This window comes from Pristiophorus japonicus, chromosome 3, assembly GCF_044704955.1.
Source record: "Pristiophorus japonicus isolate sPriJap1 chromosome 3, sPriJap1.hap1, whole genome shotgun sequence".
In the NCBI taxonomy this organism is placed as follows: Eukaryota; Metazoa; Chordata; class Chondrichthyes; family Pristiophoridae; genus Pristiophorus; species Pristiophorus japonicus.
The window spans coordinates 318,910,824-318,933,955 of NC_091979.1; the positions used below are offsets into that span (position 1 = coordinate 318,910,824).

The 23,132-nt window shown below is 46.3% G+C and overlaps 1 protein-coding gene across 1 annotated transcript in view; it reads right to left on the reverse strand.

The window, feature by feature from the left end:
• Positions 1-1,945: 1,945 nt before the first annotated feature.
• The window catches only part of LOC139259605 (monocarboxylate transporter 12-like), a 43,417-nt gene continuing 22,230 nt past the window's right edge, over positions 1,946-23,132 (reverse strand). Inside the window, exons 3-6 of the mRNA XM_070875093.1 lie at positions 22,414-22,557; positions 11,231-11,855; positions 3,452-3,711; positions 1,946-2,206 (exon numbers count right to left, since the gene is read on the reverse strand). Coding sequence (XP_070731194.1) covers positions 2,010-2,206; positions 3,452-3,711; positions 11,231-11,855; positions 22,414-22,557 — 1,226 coding nt within the window. The 3' untranslated portion in view covers positions 1,946-2,009. The remainder of the gene's footprint in view (positions 2,207-3,451; positions 3,712-11,230; positions 11,856-22,413; positions 22,558-23,132) is intronic.

The window sequence follows — 23,132 nt, forward strand, 5'->3', positions numbered from 1 at the left end:
AGGCGTTGCTTAACTGGGAGCCAATGTATGTCAGCGACCACACGGGTGATGGGTGAGCGGAACTTGGTGCGAGTTAGGATATGCACAGTTGAGTTTTGGATTACCTCAATTTTACATAGGGTAGACTGTGGAAGGCCAGTCAGGAGTGCATTGGAATAGTCAAGACTAGAGCTAACAAAGGCACAGATGAGGGTTTCAGCAGTGAATGAGCTGAGGCAAGGGTGGAGACACGCGATGTTATGAAAGTGGAAATAGGTGGTCTTAGTTATGCTTCGAATATGTGGTCTGAAGCTCATTTCAGGGTTAAATATGACACCAAGGTTGCGACCGGTGTGGTTCAGCCTCAGACAGAAGTTAGGGAGAGGGATGGAGTCAGCGGCTAGGGAATTACGTTTGTGGCAGAGGAAGAGAGTGCAAAAGCAAGGAAGTTATGCTAACCCATTATAAATAAAGTTATATAGCACCTCTCATGACCACCGGACGTCTCAAAGCGCTTAACAGCCAATGAAGTACTTTTGGACTGTAGTCACTGTTGTAATGTGGGAACCACTGGTTACGCGTCAGCTGGAGTAATGTTTCCAATTCAGGGCACCACACATCAGGAAAGATGTCAAGGCCTTAGAGAGGTGCAGAAGAGATCTGCTAGAATGGTACCAGGGATGAGGGACTGCAGTTATGTGGAGAGACTGGAGAAGCTGGGGTTGTTCTCCTTAGAGCAGAGAAGGTTATAAGGAGATTTGATGGAGGTGTTCAAAATCATGAACGATATTGATAGAGTAAATAAGGTGAACCTGTTTCCAATGGCACGAGGGTCAGCAAGCAGAGGACATAGATTTAAGGTTATTGGCAAAAGACCCAGAGGCGAGGGGAGTGACATTTGTTTTTAAACGCAGTGTGATGCTATGACCTGGAATGCACAACCTGAAAGTGTGGTGAAAGCAGATTCAATTGTAACATTCAGAAAAGAATTGGATAAATACTTGAAGGGAAAGAAATTACAGGGCTGTGGGGAAAGAGCAGGATAGTAGAATTAATTGGATAACTCTCCCAAAGAGACGGCACAGATACGATGGGCTGAATGGCCTCCTTCGGTGCTGTATGACCCGAGGATTCTGATGCCTTGTTTAACTCCATCATTACAAAAGGTCAAACTGGAAGTGAAATTCTCAAGATTCAAAGCTACTCGTAGAAATTGCAAAAGGCAGCATTGAGATCTGTTCTTTTAAATCCTCCTGTCATTATTACAGGAAGTGCAGTGATAACCTTCGATATCCTTAACATAAAGGACCAATCTCATTCCTTCCTTTTTCGTGCTTGTATGATTCCTATCTTAGCCTCAAGCGTCTGCACATGACATTTTTCTTACATTAAATGTAACAAGATACAGTGCTGACAAAAACAAATCATAATAAACAATTTAATAACCAAACACAAAAGAAGTTAATAGCAAGTCAATCCACGGAAAACTTCAACCGAGGAACAGGAGGAGGCCATTCAGCCCCTCGAGCCTGTTCTGCCATTCAATGAGATCACGGCTGATCTGTACCTCAACTCCAATTACCCGCCTTTGTTCCATATCCCTTGATACCCTTGCCGAACAAAAATCTATTTATCTCAGTCTGGAAATTTTCAAGTGACCCAGCTTCAACATGAGGTATGAACATTAAAACCGACACTGGCAGATAAATCTGGTACATTTATAGGAGTCACATGTCCACACATGGGCCTTTTTTTTTAAAAAAAAGGAGGACCTCTGGAAATGCAGTTAGCAAGTCAATAGGAATGTGTGGAATGTATGAAGGAGATCAGAAAATTAAAACAAAAACTATTATATATATATATAAAAAATACTTTGGCATTGAAAGAATTAACAAAATATTTACCGATATCTACTCAAGTACAAATATTGCCTACTCTAAATTGTTTCCATGTTTTGATGTCTTTTCTACGTGCCAGCAATTTGTGGCTTGTGTGTTTTTTTAATGTAACTGTTGTATGAACTCTTATTTTTATATCTGATCAGGTGATGCAGTCTGAAAAGTTATAGTGGTAGGATCTGACTCTATGACGGTGGTTTGAACGGCAGCTGAATTTCTGCAGCTCCTCATCTGATTGACAGTAATCATCAACACGGAGCTGAATATCATGGACAACCCACTGACCAGGAAGGCTGCGGTATAATTTCCTGTTGTATCCACCAACCAACCTATAAAGAGAAAGAGGATTTTTAAAAAAAAATCAGTGTTGAACTACAGATGCGCTATTGCAAACACTTAAAAAAAAACATACATCCCACAATCACACCTTGTGGGTAAGGCACATCCCTATAAAGTGTTGAGGCAGCAATAATAACACTTAAGCACATTACTGGTACAAACTGAGGCAGAAGCTCATTTGGATGTCCAAGTGGATCAGGATAGCAACAATAACCTATAATGTACAATACGATTCCCCCTAGTAGTAAAACCAGTAAGTTGGGTCACTCACAAGTCAGTCAGCTGTTAAATCAATTCGCAGCCAACCATGGCTTTTGAGAAGTTCCGGGGGAAGTACACTGAATGACAATATTTAAGGTGCTTCACAGGAGCATTATCAAACAAAATTTGACATTGAGCCACATACCGAGATATTAGGGCAGTGGTCAAAGAGCTAGGTTTTAAGGAGGAAAGAGAAGTAAAGAGGCGGAGAGATTTCGTGAGGGGATTCTCGAACTCAGGGAATTGGCAGATGAAAGCAGGGCTGCCCATGGTGGAGTTTAAAATTGGGCTGCTCGAGGCCAGAATTGGAGAAGCGTAGATATCTCAGACGGTTGTAGGGCTTTACAGAGAGATTACAGATATAAGGAGGGGCGAGGTGGTGGAGGGATTTGAAAACGAGAGAATTTTGAATCGAGGCATTGCTTAACCTGGAGCCAAAGTAGGTCAGCGATGTAGCTCAATCTCCCTCAATCATTTCAGAACAACTGCCATTGTGACAAGATAACTGTGCAGCCAATCATGTCACTACTTGTGTAACCATTAGAAAGGGATAGATAGGTTTAGACAAGACTCAATGGGTAAATGTACTAATTTTGTGCTCTCAGAAAATAGTGCTGCGTAGCGGAAGCACACGGAATGACTGGAACGCCTATCATATATTAGGGCAGATAATAGCAAATGAGCTAATAGCAACATTATCCTTATTTTTTTGGTGACCCCTGAAAACAAATAGGTTCATAGCACAAATAGGGCCATTCGACCCTTCGAGCCTGCACCACCATTCAATACCCCTTTCCCGCTTTCTCTCCATACCCCTTGATCCCTTTAGCTTGGATTGCAAGAGTATAAACATTACAGTTTGATTGACACTAGCTGAAACTTATTAAAATAGTAAAACAAAATAAATCAGTGAACAATTCAAAATCCATTTACAATAAAAACAACTGTAGTAGATTATGTAACACATTACTGACCTGCGATTGGTGGGCCAATAAGATAGGGTATCCCATGAATAAAGTAAACTATTCCCAGAGCAGAGGACAGGAAAGCATTTCCTGCTATATCTGATGTTATTACTGGGATAAGAGCAACATAAGCCCCATCAAAGTATCCATAAAGAACTGCATAGGGAACAAGGAGTGGAAAAGATCTCAGAATGGGAATGAACAGAGAGCAGAGACCATCCAGCCCAATGGTTAAAATGTAACAGTATTTGCGATACTTCTTCAACCACCTGCAGATTTAAAGAGAGAAGGTTGCCATAATAAAAATATTATTCAGTTTGGATAAACTGCCCAATAAATTAAATCCTAATGGCTTGGTCTGTTTTTATTGCACTCGATATGAAGAATTGCAGCAATTTTAATGGCCATCCTTTCCTACTTACAAATGATTACCATTGATCTCAAACTAGTGTCCTGAACTTATATAAAGGTCATTACAAAGATGTGAAGGCAGAGTTGGTTAAAGTGGACTGGGAAAATATAAAGTATCAGACTGTAGAAATGCAGTGGCAAACATTCAAGGAGATTTTTCATAACTCTCAGCAAAGATTTATTCCAGTGAGAAATAAAGATGCTAAGAGAAGGAAGAACCAGCCCTGGCTAACTAAGGGGGGAAAAGGATGGTATCAATTTGAAAACAAAGGCATACAATGTTGCGAAGGACAGTGGGCGGTCAGAGGATTGGGAAATTTTTAGAAACCAGCAAAAGGACAACTAAAAAAATGATAAAGACAGAAATGATAGCATATGAGAGCAAACTAATGAAATATAAAAACAGTCAGTAAAAGCTTCTACAGGTATATAAAAAGGAAATTAGTAGCTAAAGTAAACATTGGTCCCTTAGAGGATGAGACTGGGGAATTAATAATGGGAAACAGGGAAATGTCAGAGACTTAAAACAAATATTTTGTATCAGTCTTCATGGTAGAGGACACTAAAAACATCCCAATAATAGATAATTAAGGAGCTATTGCATGGGGAGAACTTAGAACAATCACTATCACTAGAGATAAAGTAACAGGCAAACTAATGGGACTAAACGTGGACAAGTCCCCTGGACCTGATGGCTTGCATCTGAAGGTCTTAAAAGAAGTGGCTGCAGAGATGGTGGATGCATTGGTTGTAATCTAGCAAAATTCCCTGGATTCTGGAGCGGTCCCAGCGGACTGGAAAACCGCAAATGTAACACCCCTATTTAAGAAAGGGAGACAGAAAGCAGGAAACTATGGGCACAAGTTTCGAGCCGCGTCTAGAACGGCACAGTCCCGACCTGGACGCCCATTTTTCGCGCCACAAAGTGCGCCTAAAAAAACCCTCCAGATTCTCCAGCTCCCTGCAGGTCCTCTGGCCCTCGGCGCAGCGCAGCAGGAGCTGTAGGGGGCGGAGCCAGGTCCCTGTGCTGAAAACAGTGCCGGGACCTCTGCACATGCGCGCAACAGTGGGCGCGCATGTGCAGTAGCTCCAGGCGCCCAAAACTGTGTGGGAGGGGCCCGAAGCACGTAACCCCTAGCCCTGGCCGAATGGCCTCACTGGGGCTGCGTGAATAAGGCTCCTCCCACAGCCAGCTCCTGCTTCCTCCCGACCCGACTTGACTCCCGCTTCCCGCCCCCCGCCTCCAGACTGAACCCGAAACCAACACCGACCCGACTCCCGCTTCCCCCCGCCCCCGGACCCGACCCCCCGGACTGGACCCGACCCGACTCCCGCTCCCCCCCCCCGCCCCCAGACTGGATCCGACCTGACCTCCCTCCTCCCGACCTGACCTCCCTCTCCCTCCCTCCCCCCGACCCGAACCGAACCAACCTCCCTCCTCCCACCCCCCCGACCCGACCCAATGCCACCTACCTGTAAATCTGATGCTGGGGACGGAGCCTGCCCGAAGTCTCGGGCCCGGCCCATCCAGCCTCCCTCCCCCTTCTCTTTTCCCCCCACCCCCGCCAATCTCCTTCCCCCCCCCATCTCCTTCCCCCCCGCCATCTCCTTCCCCCCCCCGCCATCTCCTTCCCCCCCCGCCATCTCCTTTCCCCCCCGCCATCTCCTCCTTCTCCCCCCTCCTCCTTCTCCCTCCCTCCCCCTTCTCCCCCATCCCTCCCACATCCCTCCCTCTGCTCCCCCCCTCTCTCCCTCTACCCCCCTCCCCTCGCTGTCAGAAACACAGACACTGACAGACAGAGAATGAGAGACACACAGAGACAGACAGAGAGATAGAGACACTGACAGAGACACACTGAGGGGGGCATCCCAGCACGCTGTTGGAGGGCTCCCGGTGCTGCAGTCGGTAAGTAGAAAATGTTTTATTTATTGATTTAAAAAAATAATTATTATTTCTTACTAATTTTTTTTGATTGATTTATTGGTTGATTTATTGATGTATTTATCATTTATTATTGATGATGGCTCTTTATTTGTAAAACTGAAGTGTTTAATGTTTGTAAACTTCCCTTTAAACCCCCCCACCCCACCATTCCCTACGCCTGATTTGTACTCTACGCCTGATTTTCTAAAGTGTAGACAAGGTTTTTTCGAGCATACAAAAATCTTCACTTGCTCCATTCTAAGTTAGTTTGGAGTAAGTTTTCACTGACGAAACTTTGAAAACAGGTGTAAGTGGCCGGACACGCCCCCTTTTGGAAAAAAAATTCTGTTCCAAAGTGAAACTGTTCTAACTGACTAAAACTGGAGCAAACTAAATGACGAGAATTCCGATTTCTAAGATACTCCGTTCTACACCAGTTGCTCCTAAAAATCAGGAGCAAATCAAGTGGAAACTTGGGGCCTATAGACCAGTTAGCCTAACATCTGTCATTGGGAAATGCTGGAGTCAATCATTAAGGAAGTTTTTTGAGGATGTAACAAGCAGAGTGGATAAAGGAGGACAGATTGATGTCATGTATTTGGATTTCCAGAAAGCATTCGCTAAGGTACCACACAAAAGGTTACTGCACAAGATAAGAGCTCACGGGGTTGGGGGTAATATATTAGCATGGATAGCGGATTGGCTAACTAACAGAAAGCAGAGAGTCGGGATAAATGGGTCATTTTCAGGTTGGCAAACTGTAAGTAGTGGGGTGCCGCAGGGATCAGTGTTGGGGCCTCAACTATTTACAATTTATATTAATGACTTGGATGAAAAGATCGAGTGTAACGTAGCCAAATTTGCTGATGATATAAAGATAGGTGGGAAAGCAAGTTGTGAGGAAGATGCAAATAATCTACAAAGGGATATAGATAGGCTAAGTGAGTGGGCAAACATTTGGCAGATGGACTATAATGTGGGAAAATGTGAGGTTATCCACTTCGGTAGGAAAAATAGAAAAGCAAAAATTATTATTTAAATAGGGAGCGATTACAAAATGCTGTAGTACAGAGGGATCTGGGGGTTTTGTACATGAAATGCAAAAAGTTAGCATGCAGGTACAGCAAGTAATCAGGAAGGCAAATAGAATGCTGGCCTTTATTGCAAGAGGGGATGGAGTATAAAAGTAGGGAAGTCCTGCTCCAACTGTTGGTAAGACCACACCTGGAGTACTGCATACAGTTTTGATCTCCGTATTTAAGGACAGATATATTTGCATTGCAGGCTGTTCAGAGAAGGTTCATGAGATTGTTCCTGAGATGAAGGGGTTGACCTATGAAGAAAGGTTGAGCAGGTTGGGCCAATTCTCATTGAAGTTTAGAAGAATGAGTGGTGATCTTATTGAAACATAAGATTCTGAGGGGGCTTGACAGGGTAGTTGCAGAGAGGATGTTTCCCCTCATGGGGGAATCTAGAACTAGGGGGCATCGTTTCAGAATAAGGGGTTGCCCTGCTCCTATTTCTTATGTTCTTATAGAATCTAGATACAATGAACTTGGCTAATACAAATCTCCAAATGACAGCAAACATTTGCCTTCAAATGAACTAAAACACCATTCAAGTGGAGATGACTGAACCACGATGAGTAGAATTATTTTATAATAATCAGGTTCAACTACGCTGATCTCATTCTTGTCTACAGACTCGAGGCTTAAAAAACGTTTACATAAAAACAGAAAATGCTGGAAATACTCAGCTGGTCAGGCATCTGTGGAGTTAATTTTAAGGTTGATGACCTTTCATCAGAACTGGAATAAGTTAGAGATGTGACGGGTTTTAAGAAAGTACAAAGGCAGGGATGGGGGGGTGGGGGAAGAGAACAAAATGGAAGGTCTGCGACCGGGTGGATGGCAGGAGGAATTAAATGACAGAAGGAATCATGGTGCAAGGCAAAAGGGGGTGGTAATGGGACAAAAAAAAATGGGTCTGGAGGAGCTGTAAATGGGAACAACAGAATCATTAGCAGCAACTGCCGTCCGAAAACATAGAAGCGGTGGTTATGAATTGAAATTGTTGAACTTAATATGTTGAGTCCGGACAGCTGTAAAATGCCTAATCGAAAGTTGAGGGGCTATTCCTCGAGTTTCGTTAGAACAGTGTAGGAGGCCAAGGACAGAGAGATCCAAATGGAAGTGCGATGGAGAATTAAAACGACAAGCGACCGGAAGCTCAAGGTCATGCTTACGGACTGTGTGGAGGTGTTCCGCAAAGCGATCACCCAATCTACACTTGGTCTCCCCAATGTAGAGGAGGCCGCATCGTGAGCAGCGAATACAGTATACTAAAGTACAAGTAAATCGCTATTTCACCTGGAAGGAGTCTTTGGGGCCCTGGACGGTGGGAGGGGAGGAGGTGAAAGGGCAGGCGTTGCATACCGTGGGATCGGGAAGGGGTGTTGGGAGTGATTGGGAAATGGGCCAGAATGTCGCAGAGGGAACAGTCCCTTCGGAATGCTGAAAGGTGAGGGGGAAGGCGTGTTTGGTGGTGTCATCACTCTGAAGGTGGGGGAAATGGCGGAGGATGTTCATTTGAATGTGGAGCTGGTGCGGTGGAAGGCGAGGACAAGGGGAACCCTATCGTGGTTCTGGGATGGAGGGGAAAGGATGAGAACAGAACTGTGGGAAATGGAACAAACAAGGTCGAGAGCCCCGTCAACCATGATGAAGGGGAATCCTCGGTGGAGGAAAAAGGAAAGCACTGGTATGGAAGGTGGCAGCTTTAGAACGGATGCGAAGGAGACAGAGAATCTGGGTAAATGGAATAGAGTCCTTGCAGGAAGCGGGGTATGAGGTAGTGTAATCATGGTAGCTGTGGGAGTCAGTGCGTTATAATAGATATTGGTGGCCAGCCTATCCCCAGAAATGCAGATAGAGACGTCAAGGAAGGGAAGGGGTTGGAGATGGATCATGTGAAGGGGAGGGAGGGGTGGAAGCCAAGTGCCGCACTGCCAGATCACGGCATGGACCCCACCTTCAAAGCGTTAGTGGGCCACGACAATTAAGTTGGCACATTTTATATTGACCCACCCGCCACTTCCCCTTTAATTTGCGCCCCGCGAGCCTCCTGTTCGTTCGTGTCCCCCGAAGCTATCGCTGTCATCGCCCCCGCACAGCTTCAGGAGGGGCGGGCCAATTTTTGTTCTGGTGCGAAAAATCGCCAGCGGAGCGGGGCGCTACCAGTTTACCGCTGCCATTAAACTCCTGGGAAATGTAAATGATCCCAATTTCTCCCCCAAATACTGCCTGACCTGCTGAGCGTTTCCAGCATTTTCTGCTTTTAATTTTAACTTTACTCATAGTTAAACACTACAGCCCCGTCCAGCATTAACAGGTTCATCAATTTTCAATCATCACCCCTCTCCAATCATTTTTATAGGGGGTTCACAAACCATTTTGGACCTCTTTGGGTTGGATAGGATTAACTGACGGGCTAATGGTGTTGGTGTGAATTCAGAAAGCTGGCAGCCAATACGTTATCCATCTGGACCCATTATTATTGATTTTCGTTGCATTTCCTGGCATCCTTCATCTTTTTAAACTGAGAGGGGCATAAGTATGCCTCATTAAAAACACAAACAAGGCCAAATGGGGACATGTGATTGAAGGAGTGGATGGGTTGGCGATGGATACCATGTTGTGAATCCAGCCAGTTGTGGGTGGGAACTGACAAACCAATTCCTCGATTGTTTAGTTTCTCCATTTCTCAGATGGACTGGGGTCAACAAATCAGATGCTTTTCCTGTTCCCTCCCCATAGCCCAACCTCTTTCTCTTCTCCCAATGCTGATGTTTCTGATTAACTTCTGAGCTCCAAGTGAAAGACATCTTGTACTGAGGAATGGAAGTCTTTTAATCCTGGCATCCAATTACATCACTTGGCATTCCCAGGTGCACAATAAAACCCTCTCTGCTGCAAAAATATGCATCAATTCCTCTAGTGCATTGCACATACTCTCTCGGCCTGGTGCGGTGAATAGTGCCAACATCTGTTAATGTGACCATATCAATCTCTATACCAGCCACTTTTGATGAGCGAGGAAAAATGGCCTTCAGAGATGCTTTTAAGTTTATAAAAACCCAGGCTTTAAAAAGTTCACATCCAGAAAATAAACAGTGGAAACCATAAAGAATGATGAAAGTTTACTAGTAAAAGGTGTTAATTAGTAAAGCAAGGTATCGAAAAGTTAGACTAAGCAGAAAATAAAATTATTAATGGGCAAAAAAGACAAAATGGAGGAATGTGGGACAATGGGATAAGCTGAATTATTAAAGTATTTAAAGCACTCTATTAAAGTTTTTACTACATTAGTGGTTCAGTGTTAGTGGTTCAAGATGTGAGCTGAAAATGTACAAAACCTTCAAATTGTATCCTTCCTAGGGAGACAGAAACTCCTCTGGACGGCACAAGTGGTGGGAACTGCATCAGATGACTTCCAATGGAAAATTCCGCAAGTGGCAGGGAGCCAGAAGACAATTTCTACCCAGTCCACTGAAAAGTTACGCTGCCAATTCAGTAATTCGCGCAGGAAATCCTGCCCAGGGTCATTAGTTTCTGGGGCTAAGTGCCCTGGTTCTATGGAGCACTGACAATGATCTCGGAGTTACCAATGCTGCAATTCATCCTTTAGGCTATGGGGCTGAAATTGTCCTCCGACTGGCAGGGGGCGCACTCACCGATATTGAAGATTTTTCTCGGAGAGTAGAGCGAAATTCAGCACTTTGTATATTTTTTTTGTTCCGGGCGGTGAAATTGAGTTGCGGTGGGGCAGAAGTGCATGGGGAGCGGGGCGGACATCGGTACGTGTGATCAGCGCTGCGCTGATGGCGTCAGAGCAACGCAGACATCCCGCTGACGCGTAGCAACATCCCTTCAGTTAAAAGAGGGCAGCTGTGAACTCTGCAGCCACATTAGTGACACCCACTGGGCCACCGGGGAAGGTTTCGGCCGGGCCAAGGGGTGCCGGGCTGAACCCGGGGGGGCCACCGTTGCCGGGCCGACCTCGGAATCGGCCGACCATTAAAATAAAATGGCAGCCGCGGCAGTGCACCCTCCCCTTTAGGGGCGGATGCGCCACCCAGCCACAGGCAGCTTTCCGCAGGGGAAAGCGGTCGGGGGCACCGAGCGGCAGCCAATCCGTTCCCGCGGGGTAACTTCCCATGGGGCAATTTCCCACGCAGGGCGCAAACGGGGTCGCCACTGGTCAGTAAAGGGTCGACGGGGCAGGAACATCCACTGCCCCCCCCCAAAAAATTAGGGCAACCGAGCGATGAGTGCTTTCCGCACAGTCACTGCCTCTTTTTTAACGGCTCTTTAAAAAAGGGGAAATTTCAGCCCCTATGAGTTTCATCATTCTAGTACAGAATAAAATCAAAAACTTGTGTGTTTTATCCTTACCTTCTGTCCGCTAGCCAGCCAAATGAAATATTCCCAACAATGTCTATGATGCCTAGTATTGACATTAAAAAGGCCGCTTGTTGCTGGCTGACCCCAGAGCTTACCGCGTATGGTACAAGATGCACAAAAGGAGTGTTGCAGCCATAGGCCAAGAACAGCAACGATACACCAAATACAAGGAAGTCTGGCGTCAGGAGGAAGGCGTATTCTTTATACGACGGACAACAGCCACAGGGCTGCTTGTTACCACAGCCTTTTCCGATGAAGTTTGAATCTGCAGAAGGGCAAGGCAGTTGAGGGTCTTCACGTTGTGTTTTATAGCTGCATTCCTCAGAAGGCTTTCTGCTCGCCATACTGCTTACGGTGGAATTGGACAGATCCTCTACAAGAGTGAGGGGCCGGAGCAGGGCACCACAGACGCAAATATTAGCTACAAGGCCTCCAAGGATGAGTAACGCCCCACGCCAAGAGTACTGTTCAATCAGCAGCTGAACCACTGGGGCTAAAACAAAAGTCCCAATTCCACTTCCTGACATGGCCAACCCATAAGCCATAGCTTTTCTTTTACAGAAGTACTTCCCCACAATAGCTATGGCTGGAGAATAAGCTAGAGCATATCCACAACCTGCAACAGAGAACACAATTTTTAAAAATTACGATGTGTACTATTTCATCCAGTTGCTTTCATTTTCAGCTTTCTACTGACAGTAGTCGACAGCACAACTGCTTTTAGTTAGGAATGCAGGCAAATGCACACTCACACACACGCTTCAAAACTACTGCCTCTATCTAAGACGCACCCAACAACTCGAGAAACTTGACGTGTCAATTGCAATAATCTGATGAATAAGCCCAATAGCTTTTGTCCATATTGGGTGGAAATTTCAACTTCAGGAGAGGCGTAAAAAAAATGGTAGCAGATTTTACCTTTGTTACTCAGATAGGTTTAATGAGCTGGGTCTATTTCCTTTACAGCAGCGTAGAATTAGAGGCAATCTGACAGAGGTATATAAAATGATGATGCGTGTAATTCATAGATTATTTCAGTTTCAGATTAAGGACAACCGGGGACACGAGCTTAAACTATGCACAAGTAGGACTAGCCTAGATGTTAGTTGGGTTCTTTTCCCAAAGAGAAGTGAGCCTCTGATTGTGATACCGGCTGGTGTGCTGGGTGCTGACTCTCCATGCCTACAAGAGGGAGCTCGACCAATTCTTTGCAGGGGCAGAGCTTGCATCATATAGACAGTAAGTGGATGTACCAGTTAATGTACACATGGTCAATGTGATCTTCTGTATTGGATTGGATTGTCTGAGATCCTTATTGGCCCTGGGTTTTTTTCCCGATTTCTTTTGCCTCTCCCATGAAAATTCATGGCCGTGTTTGGCGGGGGCAGGGGGGCGTGATGCAGATGGTAGGAAGTGTTGCTTCAGGCATCATGAGTGTGGAGCAGGTTTGATGGACCAGCTGGTCTTTTCCTGCCTGTCATTTTTCTAGGTTAGTATAATGTATGCACCGGTGAGTCTGCTCACAGTTTGTAGAGTGCTGTTGCATTGTGAGTGGCTTAGCCAGTTGATCTCCTGGAGAGGTCTCTTCCATCTATTGGAAGGGAAGGGAATCTCCCTGCATGCTGTGAGACCCTCCAGAAGCATATGGAGGGAGTCATGGGAGAGCCTGGGTTCAGCCGGGCACCTCTGTGCAGTGTTTGTCAGTGATTGCAGCACCTCAAGGCTGTAGAACACTGACAGCACAACTGTCAAAATTAATTTGGGCATGGCCCCTTTAAGGAAACCGGCTGATGACAAGTCATCAAAAGACATCACCAGACCCACTTCCTTCAATTGGCCGGGAAATGCCACCGATGTCGCCCACCAGCAGCGAGGCCGGGTCCCACCGAGGTTGGTAAAATCCAGCCTCTCGTCTCTGATCTTCTGAAAGCTGGTGGACAAAAAAAAAACTCACTTCAGGACACTGCAAAACTTATTTTACTCTTTCTGCCTTGATGCCACAAGTAGTGTCTCAAATCACTGCTCCTGCCCATTGTGCTGGGCCAGGAGGATCTTTCAGCCCTTCAGTACAATGGCATTGTGACAGCATTACTAAATTCAGAGCGAATACAAGGACAAAACTTCCTCAAGATGGTTTCTGCAAGATAGAAAAACAAAACGAGATTTTGCCAAAATTAAAAACCTTAATATGAGACAGGTATATAAAGCTAACTCATGTAATCTTTCCCCATTCCATGTTTCTAAACAGTGCAGACAGCAAAATCACTGGGGGTTGTCACAGTGGCTATTTATGCTACTTAAATTTCTGGACCAGGAAGGACTCAAGTGTCTGGCTAATAATTTCACTTCAACAATTTATCACAAGGGCACATTGCCACTAAATTAACATTATGTGTAACCAGCCAAGTGCATTCATACAAACCTGCTTAAAATACTAATGGGACCGCACGCTATGTACACTCGTGTATTAGATTGGGTAGTTAGGCTCCTATTTGGTGGTCCTTTACACAAGCAACTGTTTTCGGTGGAGGGTTCAGTGCTGTACTTTGCCACAGCCTTGCAATGTGCAGTATGCAGCTACTGTATTCACCTGGAGCGGAACAAAGAGTCCCAGACACAACAACACAAGTAAAGTTGGCAATTTTCCACTTTTATGTTTGCTTTGGAAATGCCCCTTTATTTTACTGGTTCACAAACAAAAAGCTCAAGAGACTTTTAACATTCACTTGGCAGAAATACAACAGTAGAAGGCAATTATCAGATTAAGCTTGTCACAACAGTACATCACCCTGCTGTACCAATACACTGAGCCAAGGAGGGGCGAGGCACATACTTGCCATTCGTGACAGTCTCTCATTGACCAATCTTCCTCTGTACCTCCCTCTCTAATATACTGGCATGTTGCAAATATTATCCAAAAAACTTTGCATCACTATCTTAATTTTACAAAAAAATTGGTAGGATTTCCACCGTAAAGATAAATTAAAATAATTTATTCTCTCACACCAGTGCTACCAATTCCTCACCCAGTTTCCTGCCTCCCCACTCTCAAATTGTACCAGGACCCACAGCTGCACCACATTGAACAGTCAGTTAATAATTGGGCCATTTTTTATACTTACCATCGCGGAACGTGCTCTCGACTGGCCGAGAGCTAAATTTAATTATTATAATTAATGCTAATGAACCAGTAATGAGCGCCAGCAGAATTCCCCAATTTCTTTGCGGGTGATGCTGCGATACAGACTCAGCTCATTCATATAAAATGGCTGATGAGGATCAGGCACATTGTCAGCTTTTGACTTCTTAAAAGGTAGATTTGCTGGACTGTGCACAGGAGCATTTTTGGTTAATTTAACTTTTGAGAACTAGATTAGTGACCTTTTTTTGCTGCATTTTTGTTGGTTGTATTTGTTTGACTAACTTTTCACCTAGCAAGATTTTTGATTGCTACAACTCAATCTAGATGATGGAAATTCCTTTGGAGTATCTTTAAAGGTGGCAGGATATATTGAGAAGGCTGTTAAGAAGCAGATGGGTTCATTGGCTCTATAAATAGAGGCATAAAGTACAACAGCAGGAAAGTTATGCTAAATCTTTATTAAATCACTGGTTAGGCCTCAGCTGGGGCCTACTCTGGGCACCACACTTTAGGAAGAATGTCAAGGCCTGGGAGAGGGTGCAGAGGAAATTTACTCAAATAATGATGGACTTTAGTTATGTGGAGAGACTCGGGATTGTTCTCCTTAGATCAGAGAAGGCTAAGGGGGAGATTTAATAACGGCATTCAAAATTATGAAGAGTTTTGATAAAGTAGATAAGCAGAAACTGTTTCCACTGGTGGGAGAGTCATCAACCAGAGAAATCTGTCCCCAGCAGAGTGGAGACGGAGAACATTTTTAAAGTTGTTATGATCTGGATTGCATTGCCTGAAAGGCTGGTGGAAGCAGATTTAATAGTAATTTTCAAAAGGGAATTAGATACATACTTCAAAAGGAAAAATTTGCAAGGCAATGGTAAAAGAGCAAGGGAGTACGACTAATTGGATAGCTCTTTCAAGGAGCCAGCACAGGCACGATGGGCCGAATGGCCTCCTTCTGTGCTATATGATTCTATGGGCTAGACTTTCGGCAACATTCTGCCCATTTAGTGCTTTGGAAGCCATTACTGCCCATTAATTTCTTCAAGTGGAAACTAGCGCCCACTCACTCCCCTTATACTGCCTGCTGTAATTTCGGCAGCCTATTACCGCCGGCGGTAATTTGGGTGATTTTCCATGCACTTCAATGTGCATTGCCCAAATACCGGCCATATTACCGCCGGGCACCAAATTCGGCAATTCGCACAAATTACCGCCAGCATAATGTACCGCCCTGAAAAAGCTGCACTTACCTGACCTTAACCCGGCGGTATGGATGCCATGTTTTAAAACGGATGAACTTGAAAAATATGCTACTTTAAGTTGGAGGGAGCATTAAAATCATTTATGAGTGGATTTTAAGGGTGTTTGAAATCAATGCTCATAATCTGAGGGTAAAGTAGTCTATCTAGATAAATTTTTTGGTTGTTTAAGGAAAATGTAATAATTTTTGATAGTTTAGAAGACTTTTAAAGGAATGGGGCCTGCAATTTCTAAGCCAATATTGCTAACTATTCACATGCTGCAGAACAGAGCTGGAAGAAGAGCATTATGTGCCCAAAGAGGTGGCAGACTGCCGAGGAGGAGGAGACCTTACACCCAACGCATTTACAGAGATAAGCGATCATACCTGGACCTGTCCAATAAAATGTGCGTTAGAAGGCTGCGCTTCCGAAAGTAGATATGCCAGCGAATTAAGGGAGACCTACAGCCTACCAGCACCATCAGGACCGCACTGCCCGTTGAGGTTAAGGTGACTGTGGCACTTTCATTCTATGCATCAGGCTCCTTTCAGGCCTCAGCTGGCGACATTTGCAGCATCTCTCAGCACGCCACACATTGCTGCATTAGACAGGTGACAGAAGCGCTTTACGCACGCAGGATGGAGTTTATAAACTTCCCAATGAGCAGGGAGGCACAGAGTGAGAGTGCTTTGGGGTTCTGGAGAATACCAAACTTCCCCAAGGTCCAGGGTGCAATAGACTGTACGCACATTAACCTGCGAGCACCTTTAGAGGACGCAGAGGTGTTTCGAAACCAAAAGGTATTCCACTCCCTGAACGTGCAGCTCCGTCAACCACAAGCAAATAATCATGGTGGTAAACGCGAATTTTCCAGGGAGCATTCATGATGCGCACATCTTGCATGAGAGCACTGACTCCGACCTCTATAAAAGTCAGCCACAAGGTCAATACTGGATGCTTGGTGCCAATGGATACGGCCTCACCACCTGGCTCTTGACGCCCCTCTGTAAGCCTCAGACAGATCCAGTAACAGCCACATGCAATATTGCCGACAAGACAATTGGAAGTAGCGCTTTCGATGCCTGGACCACTCTGGAGGCAGCCTACAGTATCATCCTGAGCACGTCGCGGAGCTCATTGTGGTGTGCTGCATGGTGTGCAACTTGGCGATCAGAAAGAGACAGGAATTGCCACAGGGGACTGCAGGACCACCTCAGGACAGAGGGGATGAGGCAGAGGACAAAGCGGAAGAGGAGGAGGTTGAGGAGGAGTCTGCCGATGAGCCCATGACACCTTCCACCCCTGCACCGCAGGAGAAGCCCCGTGGTAGTTACGCAGCAGCAAAACTGTTACGTCAGGAGCTCATAAATGAACGCTTTGCTTGAACGTTGAGAGTTAAGTTTAAACCTTGCCCAGCCATTGTTTGCAACCCTTTTATTGATTGTTAACCTCTCATTTTGTGAAAGTGAGCGAGGCACTGCACAATAATTGTTAAGTTCAATAAAATGCTATCAGTTATGAAAAATGTTTTTTGTGAAATAAATTAATAAATAAATCTTTTTAAAGTAAATTTGTAACAAAATGTAAACAAAGCATCAAGATCGAAAAAATTAACCATTAAACGTTAAACATTAAACCCACAATGCCCCTCCAAACAGTAAACAATGTTTCATTAAAAGTTAACATTTTTTGAACAAACAATGTCTGCCCCACAACCTGCCAATAAATCTACCTGTGACCACCATTCCCACCACCTCTCTCCCCGCACTCCCTCCCCCACTCCATCGCACCCTCAACTGTTTTCTGGCATCACCCCTACCTCTGCCCCTGCCCGAGTTGGGCCCTGTGCGTTGTGCAGCAGGGTGCCTCGAGCGATGCTGCTGTGGGCCGGGGGGGGGTGACGGTGGCAGTGCCACGTGTGGGGAATCTGGAGAAGAGGGAGGCTCAGACGTATTGCCATGCTCCTGACGCCCATGTGCTGTCGGCAGTGGTGGAACGACACCGTGGGATTCAGTGTCGTGGACCGATTGCAGCGTCTGCCGCATAGCATCAACAGGATCGGCAGTTCGCTGTATCACCGCAATCAGCACCAGCGTGTCCTCCAATTGGCACGTTGATTACACTGCGACGTTTCCGGCTAGTCCAACAATTGCCTGGAGGAGCTCTCGACCAATGTTAACGCTCCACCTCGACAACACAACCATGCCTTCGAGCGCACCTCCCCTGCCCAAATCAGCCTCCGCGGATTCGGCACGGGGGCTCAACACTCGGTGTGCATACCGCTTGGTCTGGCCACTTCCTCGGAGCCCAATCCATGACATGTGGTTTCGGCTGAGGAAGAGGTGGCTGCAGGTATTACGGACCCTTCAGTTTCTGCACCCCCTTCTTCTACATCCAACGGTACCATCCTGGGGTGGGGGGGGGTCAGAAAGCCGGAGGGTTTCATCATCATCATCATCCTTCTCCTCTCAGGTGTCCTCTCTGGTCAATTCGGCACTGCCTGCTGATGCTCCAGGTCAGCTAGAAAACATAACAGAAGAGGTAAGCTGAAGGGGAAGGGAGGAAGGGACAAGCTGACATTTTAACTCTCACATTGCGCAGACATATGTAGAGGAGCAACATTACTGCATTATATATCACCGAGCGATGCCACATGCAATGAACATGAACAGAATTTACAGAGACTGCATTGCATTGCACTAAGAGTTCATGATGGTCCCAGCATTACATTACATCACTTGGCATCATTTATACAATTATGGTCACATGACTATATTACATGAACACTGCACGGCCCGGGGATTGTGTGTGACTTACGTGGTACCAACACCTTATCTGCACCTACACGCGTGGCCGAGCGATCATGTGCACGTGAGGGCTGAGGCCCGCTCTTCCAGATCTGTGAGCTCTCCCAGCTCTGGAGGACCTCCTCCGGTGCGCCGATGCTCACCTCTATTGAAAGCGATTTTTTTTCTGAAAAGATGACAATAGCATGGCATAAGGTTCGATAAAGACAAAGACCTCTGGGGAGGCGTGATTGGCAGAGGAGGGAGGTAGGGAAAACCTGCTTTATTCAGAATTGTCCATATCGTGTATGTTCTTCTTTAAATTTCTTGTCCCAGTTTCCTTTAAAATAAATGACGTTCACAAGGACAAGCTTTGTGAGACCGTCAACAGTTCCTTCAGCCAGTAAGTTCTTGATCTTGCCTTCAATCTGTGCTTCTGGTCAGGAGTTGATCCGTTGCCGGGCTTCTGTTGTCCAGCGATACCCTACTCCTGACAAAATGCCCAGAACACGACCTCGTCATCACCAACACCTTGTTCCGCCAGAGGGACAAGTACAAGGCATCGTGGCAACATCCTCGCTCCAAACACTGGCACCTGCTCGACTAAGTCATCGTCCGAGTGAGGGATCCCAAGGCCGTGTGCATCACCCGTGCCATGACAGGGGCAAACGACTGCTGGACGAACCACCCTAATCCGTTCCATCATCAACATTAATATGGCCCCAAAGCGACGACGGCAACAGAAGCAATGCCACAGAAAAATCAACACCGGGGCACTCAAAGACCCAGCTAAGAGAGCCCTATACAGCCAGCGCCTCACGGACAACTTGGCGAACCTTGATGACCCCGAGACGCAGAGTGCCCACAGGGCTTGGTCTGCCTCCAGGCCTCCATAACCCCTGCCTGTGAAGAGACGCTCGGTCACTCAACCAGGAAACACCAGGACTGGTATGATGAGAATGACCAGGAGATCCAGAAGCTAATAAAGCCCAAGGACATGGCATTTCTGAACCTAAAGCAACAACCCAACTCGGGAGCAGCAAAGCAGCTTTACAGATGGCTGAAGGCCGAGGTCCACCAAAAAACCCATGACCTAAAGAATAGATGGTGGGTGGAGAAAGCACAGGAGATTAGGCAGCTGGCCGACAGCCATGACGTGCGAGGATTCTTCACCGCAGTCAAGTCCACCTACGGCCCAAGCACCCAAGGCCCCACCCCACTGCTGGCCAAGAACGGGGAGACATTTAGCAAGGACACCGAGGCAGTCAGGGCCTGCTGGAAGGAGCACTTCGAAGATCTCCTTAATCGAGACTCTACCTTTGACACGAGTGTCCTCGACTCCATCCCACAGCATGCTACCCGCCACCATCTCAGCAAAAACCCAGCCCTGCACGAGGTAGAAAAGGCCATCCGTCAGCTCAAGAACAATAAGGCAACGGGAGCGGATGGAATCCTCACCGAGGCACTAAAGTATGGCGGAGAGGCACTATTGGCTCGAATGCATGACCTTATCTCTCTCATCTGGAAGGAGAAGTGCATGCATGGAGATCTCAGAGATGCCGTAATCGTGACCATCTTTAAAAAGGGGACAAGTCTGACTGCAGTAACTACAGAGGAATTTCCGTGTTTTTGGTCACTGGGAAAGTCATTGCTGGAATCCTCCTCAACCGTCTTCTCCCTGTGTCTGAGGAAGTCCTCACGGAGACACAGCGCGAATTCCGTCCGCTCCGGGGTTCAACGGTCATGATCTTCATGGTGCAAGAGAAATGCAGGGAACAGCACTAATCCTTACACAAGGCCTTCTTTGATCTCACAAAGGTATTTGACACTGTTAACCGCGAGGGACAATGGAGTGTCCTCCTATTTCGGCTGTCCCCAAAAGTTCGTCACCATCCTCCGCCTGCTCCACAATGACATGCAAGCCGTGATCCTGACCAACGGATCCACCACAGACCGAATCCATGTCTGGACCGGGGTCAAGCAGGGCTGTGTCATCGCGCCAACCCTCTTCTCGATCTTCCTCGCTGCAATGCTCCATCTCACGCTCAACAAGCTCTCCACTGGAGTGGAACTAAACTATAGAACCAGTGGGAACCTGATCAACCTTCGTCACCTCCAGGCTAGATCCAAGACCGGCCCATCCTCTGTCGTCGAGCTACATTACGTGGACGACATTTGCGTCTGTGCACATTCAGAGGCTGAACTCAAAGCCATCGTCAACATCTTCACTGAGGCTTACGAAAGCATAGGCCTTGCACTAAACATCCATAAGACAACCTGACCCCGCCACACTGCACTGCCCCCCAGTCATCAAAATCCACGGCGCGGCCCTGGACAACGTGGATCACTTTCCATATCTCAGGAGCCTACTATCAGCAAGGGCAGATATCGACAACGAGGTCCAACACTGCCTCCAGTGCGCCAGCGCAGCCTTCGGTCGCCTGAGGAAGAGTGTGTTCGAGGATCAGGCCCTCAAATCTGGCACCAAGCTTAAGGTCTACAGGGCTGTAGTGATACCTGCCCTCCTGTATGGCTCAGAGATGTGGACCATGTACAGTAGACACCTCAAGTTACTGAAGAAATACCACCAATGATGTCTCCGCATGATCGTGCAAATCCCCTGGGAGGACAGACGCACCAACGTTAGCGTTCTCGACCAGGTCAACATCCCCAGCATTGAAGCACTGACCACACTCAACCAGCTCCGTTGGGCGGGCCACATTGTCCGCATGCCCGACACAAGACTCCCAAAGCAAGCACTCTACTTGGAACTCCTACAAGGCAAGCGAGTCCCAAGTGGGCAGAGGAAAACTTTCAAGGACACCCTCAAAGCCTCCTTGATAAAGTGCAACATCCCCACCGACATCTGGGAATCCCTGGCCAAAGACCGCTCTAAGTGGAGGAAGAGCATCCGGGAGGGTGCTGAGCACCTCGAGTCTCGTCGCCGAGAGCGTGCAGAAAACAAGCGCAGACAGAGGAAGGAGCGTGCGGCAAAGCAGCCTCCCCACCCACCCTTTCCTTCAACCACTGTCTGTCCCACCTGTGACAGAGACTGTAATTCCTGTATCGGACTGTATAGTCACCTGAGAACTCACTTTTAGAGTGGAAGCAAGTCTTCCTCGATTTCACTGGACTGCCTAGGATGATAAGATAATTGCCGATGTACTTAGGTCCCATCCTCAATGCCTTTCAACATTGTCCGGTTAATGCACCGTTAGCATGCAAGTGATGCATGATGAGCACATCTTATTAATTACAGGAGAACAATATAACATCATTGATAGTAATGACGTGTAACAGCAAGTTTACCAAGAATAACAAAATCACAATGTGGCAGTTTTACATTTTAAGTAATGAGTCAGTGCATGATTAAAGTTATGAAAGTTATTTAATTTATGAATTACTCTTGCGGCAGAAACAAGGTCGTTTCAGCCCTTGCAGCGCCGGACTGTCCTGCGACGGACCTGGGCAACCGATGACACCGCCTTGGCAGTCTCTGCCCATATTTGCTGATATACGGGCAGGCTGGGTTTTCCACAACCACCCCGGCTCAATTGGTGACAACGTGGCTCCACTTCATGCACCAAGGCAGCTTGGGCATCCAAGGTAAATCCCTTTGCCCTATTCCTCCCTCCTGCCTTTGCCTCGACCATCAACTGATCTTCGATGTCCATTTTTTAATATTTATTAATATTTTTTAGGACTTTTAATGCATGTTTTCTAACCAATCATTACATTAATTTAACAATGAAAGATTAGCAAATGTATTTAATTTGACAGCACTTGACACCAGAAAGGCCCAACAACAATATTTTAATCTGTACTCTAGTTGGGACTGAAGAATTCCACTCACAATTTCACCTCATGGAGCAAGGCAGGAAGCTATCTCTTTAGCTCATCAACTTTATAAGTATTTTTCTCCCTGTCTCTCTTTGATTTCCCCACCTTCTCCAATCTAAGCTTTATGGCAGTTAACCTGATTTATAGAGTAGTTATAATTCTTACCAGTCAGGACTCCCAGTGATAGATACAGGTACTCCAGGCAAGTAGCAAATGAGCTGAGAATGAGGCCAGCAGAAGCTAACACTCCTCCAACAATCACTGCCACTCTAGTGGAATACCGATTGCTAATAATACTTCCAACAGGTGCTAAAGAGAATGAAAAGACAAACATAATGAAAATGATGCACTTTGGCTGTAGCCCTAGCCTGCTTTTGCACTCTGTATAAATGTAAAAACATTAATAAAACACAGCATAAATCTCTATGCATCATGGGACAAATGCTAAGGCACTTTATTGCGATTAGTGCGATCACACCTTAGGATCCTCACACCAGTGTGACCAAATCCTCACCCAGTGGTACCTAACCCCATCCAAAGCCCTTTCAGCGAGGGCATATCCTACAGCTTTACTCGTTTCTCCAGACCTCAAGGGACAATATGCCCCCATTGCTGACAGATACCATCTTGACGAATCTTCTGGAATTTTTTGAGGATGTAACTAGCAGAGTGGACAAGGGAGAACCAGTGGATGTGGTGTATTTGGACTTTCAAAAGGCTTTTGACTAGGTCCCACACAAGAGATTGGTGTGCAAAATCAAAGTGCATGGTATTGGGGGTAATGTACTGACGTGGATAGAGAACTGGTTGCCAGACAGGAAGCAGAGAGTCGGGATAAACGGGTCCTTTTCAGAATGGCAGGCAGTGACTAGTGGGGTGCCGCA